Genomic DNA, 6635 nt, shown 5'->3' with positions numbered 1-6635 from the left:
AAAAGGAGACTTTCTCAGATATTTACCAAGGGACCAAGGTAACTTTACAGAGTCTAACTTGGCCCCAATGTATTTACTTGGGGACCAAGGTAACTTTACTCCTATAAATAGGAGACTTTCTCACCCATTTCATAAGACAGAAATTTTAATGATATGGATTATACTGTATACATAAACTCTAGGTTTTTAAGACATCAAATCTCATCTAACATTGTGCAGGTTGCCTAATGAAAAAATACTTATAGTCTAATTTCAACTCATAGTGTGGAAATTGCTATATTTTAAGCAAAGATAAAAAAACAAAATGATAACCTAATGCTTGTTTTAGATATGCTTATGAAATAATTCAAGCTTGGCAACCATAACATTTACCATACCACACAACTCAGTTCATTCACTGCCTTTGCCTCGTGCATACTGCTACAAAGGAATAACATTAGTCAGTAGAAGTATTTTGCTACAATGCTGAAACTCTCGTAGCTACACATAAATTATACATTTTCTACTGGGACATATGAAAGTTAAATAGCCTATTCACAATGTTCACAAGAACCTCCGAACTTCCATTGCATTTGAACAGGTTAGAACAACCAACATCTCTCACTCTCTGAAATTCCATTTACATCCTTTCTCATGTTCTGAGAGCACAAGGATGAACTATGGTCAAAAGGATTAATAAAAGGTTTCAATACCTATGACAGTTAGTACTGACACCTAAATCTTTCTTCTTTGCTTGTTCAAAGCCAAGAAAGATTCGGACTTCGGCTCAGCTAATAAGCAAAACAACAGCATTAATTCACGTCGTGGAGATAAGAAAATCAGTGCCTGATAGTAAGTTCAGCCCTGAGATGGAGTACGCCGTTAATAAAATAGAGACTGTCCTCGGCCATGAAAGAAGTCCATGGTATGGCAAATAAGTTGCGGTAGCCAACTGCCTTACCCCCAGTAAAAGTGTAGTTCCCTTTGTATTTGCTGACATACTCCTCTGCTGGTTTTGTCCTTGCAGCAAATTCATAATCGACAGCAAAGGAAACTGAACCCTTTTCCTGCATTCCAAGAAAGAGACCAAAACAATGGAAAGAGCTTTGCTGATCCATGTTGCAATGTGCGGATAGGAAAAACCCTTGCCCACCCAAATGAAAAGCTTGAGAATATACTCTCCCAGATGGAAACAGATTAGCACATTCGTCCCGCTTAAGATCCAAGTAGACTATACATTGTTGCCGTGGAAGTTCAAACTCAACCACCTTAACAGGCCGATACTTGTATGCACGCTCCACAAAACGACGACTAGACGAAGCTGATTCTTCTGCAGCTTGAGTTCGCTGACGGTGAGGGGCCTCAGCTTTAAAAAAGAGGGCCTCAAGCACAAGCTTGGATGAAAACTCATGTTCGAAGTCATTACATGTGAGAACCTTCCGAAGCTTTCGGCAGCTCATGAAAGGAAAACGGATGCAATGCCCAAGTCTTGAACTAAGAATGTCTCGCCGTTCGTCTATCTGGTGATAATGAGCCCTTGTCCACTTCAAGACAAAGTCATATACGGCATCTTCTGATGCCACCTGGAGGTCATCACTAGACAAAATTGCCTCAATACCAGCAAGAGGTAACTTCATGACCTCTTCTTGAAACCTGAGCAAAGATGCATGAGATCATTAACGAGCATAGGCAAGTACCACATGCTTTAATAAGAACATTTACAAATGTAATCCATATCTACCATTCACACAAGAGCAACATGTTAAAAATTTCATGTCATATTACTTTTACAAATTAAAATGAAGTACATCACTTTCATTAAGTAACGGTTTATGCATTGAAACCATTATGTACGAGCAACATGTTAAAAATTTCATGTCATATTACTTTTACAAATTAAAATGAAGTACATCACTTTCATTAAGTAACGGTTTATGCATTGAAACCATTATGTACGTTAATTTATTGCCAACCTTCTGATGTTAAATTTAAATGAAAATTTTACGCACACGTATAAATATATGGTGGTCTTTGTTATATTCTTCTTTATAATTGCTTACATCAAATTCTTATGTTACAATTGATAGTTTAAAATTTTCACAAAGTTGCCAATATGTAACCCAGATGTTTCAAATTTTTCCAGTTTTGCTAATCAGAACTTATTATTGAAATCAAACTTTGAACTATGTGCTGAAATTGGTCAAAAAAATTCTGGTAGCAGAAATATTCCTTGGATAACAAACTTCAAAACAAAAGAAAAAGGAAAAGAGTAGGCATAAACAGAACTAACTTGGTTATATCTTTGTATCTTGCAGCTAGGAATTGTTTTGCTGCATCGGTCAATGGCTGAACTGCTTCAGCCATCAGGACACTAGAAGGAAGCTCCAAATACAGCAACGCTGACTCCGGAGTCATAGGCAAATTGCGTAATAGCCGGCTGCAATACCGCATGCAAGAAGCAACCTCAAATTTGTCAGCAGCCATGAGTACATCCAGCAAAGCAGGAGCTGTACTTGTAGTTAATGTATTGCTATACATGAAATTCAGGAGCTCCATCAATGCAGCTTCCTCTGCTCCATGAGAATGAATGTAGAAAAATCACTTTATGCGAGAAGTATACTGACTTTCAAGCCACTTCACAGATGAAGTAGCAACATTTGATTCACAATTTTCAAAACCATATGTGCAGTGAATAAATATTACTATTCTTTTTATAACCAGTAGATAAATATTATTAAACACTTAAAATATGACAGAACAAGCATTTCAATTCCCTATAATTTGTAAATTCCTCATATTCATGATGAACGGGAAACTGCATTCATGAGAAACCTTGTCCGCATCAAACTCTACTAAAGTTATTGATCATTAAGTCAAACAACAGCACAGATACCTGAAGCATTAATCCGCAGAGTTACTTGTCTTTGCTCAGACTCTCTCATCCCATTCGAAAAGAGCTGCACAAGTTATATAATAAAGCAGGTTAAAACTTCAAATACAAATTCAAGACAGTGCATAAGCAGCTTACACATGAAACAGAATGTTTACCTTGTAGAAAAATGGACTCTTTGCTGCTAAAATGGGGGAGCTAATGTGTAATGTTTTAACTTTTATAACTCTTGGAGAATCACAGTTCCAAGTTGAATCGTCACTGTTAGCAGCTTCATCTCCTGCACCGAAAACATAACATGGTTTATCTATTTTTTCCGGCCTGTGCCACACCACCCTTTTTCATGACTTCATTGGAGGCAGAGGACGATAAAACTGCACTCTGTAACCACAAGGTGCTGATATGAAGACCATTAATGAAATTTTCTTTAGGTTTGCTCATCTGTCTTTCCCGTTCATGCTGGCACACAGGGAAACCCCATCATATAATTAAGGCTCAAAAGTGACAAAAGAAATCTGAGCACAAAATTTAATGCATTGAGCTCCTGGGTTTTCTCAAAAAGGCATTTACAATTTAATCTTGGAATACAAATTATAACAAAAACCAGCCAGTGTATACTAAACTCTCCATCCAATCAAACAAGTTACTAATTAAATAAAAAATAATACATCACTTGAGCAAATTGGTAGCTAAACAAACTCAATCAATCTTAATCTACTATAAGAATTTATCCTGTCAGAAACAAACTGACAACTAGAAACAAGAGTTCTTTTCATTCATTGTTGTGGTACCTGGACCAGCTTGCTTATAGCCTTGTACCTCAACCAATCCATCGTGTGCTACCTCCCACTAGTATACCACCCACTAGTATACCAGGTAACTCCAACCACCAAAGCTTAGAAAGATGAGAAGGAATCCCCCAACTTTTTTGCCTCTACTGGGAAATAGTCTCCCATGATCCATTTCAACTTAGTTGACAACTCGAAGCAAGATTTCTTATCCAGGTTACAGAATTTTTGATCTCCGAAACTACTTTCATGAGATACTTGATCCACTATGTGAGGATAACTGACAGAAGCAATATGCAACACAAATACATGCCCAGAATAGTTCTATAACATACAAGTCAAACAACTGAACTTTTTACTTCTGAGCAATCTGATTTCCCTAGGCAGGCCAGGAAGAACAGTTCCAAAATCTCTCGCATAAATTCCCTCTAAATGGGAGTTGCCTTAGCATAATAAAGACGATATTACACGATGGAAACAGATGACCCTTTAAAACCTACCACCTTAAGAGACTAACTGATCCATGAAAAAATGGGACAGGACACCCATTTTGGGGTATATTTATTCAGAGGTTAGCAGTCACCAAGCCTTTTACATCTCATGGAATTGCAACCATGTTTCATATTGTGTATCCTTTCTATTTTTACAAATTCATCAAAGTAGCATTTCAAGTCATACTGAATTCAGGAAACTAAAAAAGAATTTAAGAACCACAAAAGTTCTCAAGGAAAATAGGACCCAAGGAAGAGAAATCTACAAAGTGATTGGCTCTTCAATACCTGAGTTTGGCTCTTCAATCATTGCAACAACTGATTCGTCTTGATTTTCATTATCAGCATCTTCACTATCAATTTGGTTACAGCTAATTATCTGCTCTTCAGGGCATGCTGTGATATCCAAAGCTGCAAACGAGTGGCACATGTCTGGTTATCATCAGAAAAACCCATACCAACATAAGAAAGAGTAAAAGTCTGACCACTATGCATAAGATTTATAACAAGGGAAGAAAGTGTAGTGTATATTGTTCATCCCTTGCCTCCCTACACCCAACCTCCCCTAAAATGAAACGGTTACAGAAGGAAACTCTTAGAAGGTGAAGTCTCATTGTAAAAATATGCAGCAAGTGATATCTTTAAGTCCGTCATGGTTTCAAACAAGAAATGGAGAATCTGTGAAAACTTCATTCCAGCAATTATGACACTTTGACTAATTATAAAAGCCACAGATTACAAAAAGGTAAGATAAGACATTTGAAACATGTAGAAGTCTATGCAATATGGTGTTCATATCATTTAATCAAAATCTCCTTAAAATGTTAAAACTATAACATGGTGTTGATTAATGTCATAAGGAAAAGCTGAGCAAATAATTCCCAAAAATAAACATTTCTCAAATAGAGGAGCGGTCCATGCCAGCTTGTACACAACTTGACCAATTTGGACAACCCAAAACAGCCAACGAGTACTCATGCCAAAATAAACCTTCTAACCAATGTGGGAGCAGGTGACCTCACATTGAGTGTTGTTACAGGGATTCAAGCCCCGGATCACACTCAGGCACCATCAAAAAACATTAAACAAGCAAAACCTTTTTCTTTTTTTCTTTTTTTCTTTTTTCCTTTTTTTTAATACTATCCCACCGAGTACTGCTGCCTGCCCCACATTTTTCTCTTTCTCTCCCTTTTTTCAAATAATGTTATAGTTTAAGCCAGCTTGCGTGCACCTCACTATTCCACCGGATACCTGCTACGGCTTGAGCAGGACAAGTACCGAGTAACTACGCCCACCAACGCTTAGGCTGATGAAAGAAATGACCTTGCCTCATTTTTCTCGTTTTCTTCCTCACTTCTTCCCCTTTTTTTCCAGGTGAAACCATAATCTAGGAAAATATTATAAAATCCCAAAATTGCAGACAAACAAATCGAAGAAAATAAAAACAACAATACGACAACGTTTTCCTCAGATAGTGGTTTGCGATTACAGTATTAACAAAACAAACCCTTAAAAAGGGCCAATTACAGCAAAAATGACAAATAAAAGCTAACCATTTTCCTTTTTGAAATCTTCACGGCGGCGCTTGCGATTACGCGCCCAATCAGCAAGGCTGTGGCAGCCGTGAGAATCAGAGGCGCCGTCGCTGTCGAGCGAGTCGCCGACGATCTCGATCCGGAGGACACGGTCGGAGAAGTTGCTGTCGTTGAAGGCAAAAGCGAAATCGGGTTCCCGGGTACGGGTTGGGGAGAATCCGGGGTCCATTACAGCCGTTCTCGGGTCGAATAGGTCCAAATTCTGGTCCTTCATACTATTCTCTATGGGAAAACCCTAGCTGGTTTGTTGCAAGGATTTGATATTGGGAATCAGTTATGGCGTGAGATTAAATTGGAGATAAGATATTTATTTGGATTCGAGTCGTTGCAGAATTATTAAACTAGTGAGAGAAAAAAGAAGAGAGAGAGAGGAGAGGACAAATTTGAGTATAGGTAATGGTGGGTTCATAGTATTCACATGCACCTAAATTAATCATAATTCATATGTGATGTAAATTCAAATTAATTGAGTTAATCGGTATTGAAATAAATACAATGAGCGATTCACAGGAATAGTTTTGTAAGGAGCTGATCTTTAAATATTATCCTTCGTACATATTTATTTATTGAACTGGTAGAGTTTATGTCTCTTAAATTATTCACCAAAATCTATTTGATTGGTATATTTTTTCTGTGTTGTTCCACAAAATATTTTTCAAATTTGAATTTCAGTTTCGATCAAACCACCCCAAATCTATTCCAAATATTCTCAATTTTGAAATAAAGCCTCCAAATATGAACACACAACGACCTCAATCATCAATTTGGTCAAATAATACCAAAATTAACAAGATCCACTTTGTCTTCTTCAATACATTCTAAGGACCAATAATGAAGTTTTTAGATTTTTAAAGCAAATTACTAAATTAGGATTCAAACTAAAAATGCAAGC

At 37.2% G+C, this 6635-nt stretch overlaps 1 protein-coding gene across 2 annotated transcripts; it reads right to left on the bottom strand.

Annotated features, from left to right (window-relative positions):
* Positions 1-337: 337 nt before the first annotated feature.
* Positions 338-6195, bottom strand: LOC109244749 (BTB/POZ domain-containing protein POB1-like). 2 transcript variants are annotated; one of them, XM_019411888.1, is made up of 6 exons: positions 5702-6195; positions 4437-4580; positions 3028-3149; positions 2873-2936; positions 2270-2549; positions 338-1632 (listed from the first exon to the last, which is right to left on the bottom strand). In XM_019411888.1, the coding sequence occupies exons 1-6, from the start codon at positions 5955-5957 to the stop codon at positions 819-821; spliced, it is 1680 nt and encodes a 559-aa protein (XP_019267433.1). In that variant the 5' UTR covers positions 5958-6195; the 3' UTR covers positions 338-818. The 2 variants fall into 2 exon arrangements, with proteins under 2 accessions (XP_019267433.1, XP_019267434.1); XM_019411889.1 differs by having other exon boundaries at positions 4437-4559; positions 5702-6192.
* Between the last annotated feature and the right edge of the window lie 440 nt (positions 6196-6635).

Source organism: Nicotiana attenuata, unplaced genomic scaffold, assembly GCF_001879085.1.
Source record: "Nicotiana attenuata strain UT unplaced genomic scaffold, NIATTr2, whole genome shotgun sequence".
NCBI classification, from domain to species: domain Eukaryota; kingdom Viridiplantae; phylum Streptophyta; class Magnoliopsida; order Solanales; family Solanaceae; genus Nicotiana; species Nicotiana attenuata.
Note: the sequence above shows the minus strand (reverse complement) of the source record. Positions and strands in the feature narration are given on the sequence as shown.

What these genes read in the sequence shown, in the direction of transcription:
- LOC109244749 (XM_019411888.1), bottom strand. Translation starts at nt 5,957, where the DNA reads ATGAAGGACCAGAATTTGGACCTATTCGACCCGAGAACGGCTGTAATG. An exon ending in TCTGCGGATTAATGCTTCAG is followed by an intron (nt 2,550 to 2,872) that starts GTATCTGTGCTG and finishes CTCATGGAGCAG; the next exon opens with AGGAAGCTGCATTGATGGAG. An exon ending in AGATACAAAGATATAACCAA is followed by an intron (nt 1,633 to 2,269) that starts GTTAGTTCTGTT and finishes ATCTTTGCTCAG; the next exon opens with GTTTCAAGAAGAGGTCATGA.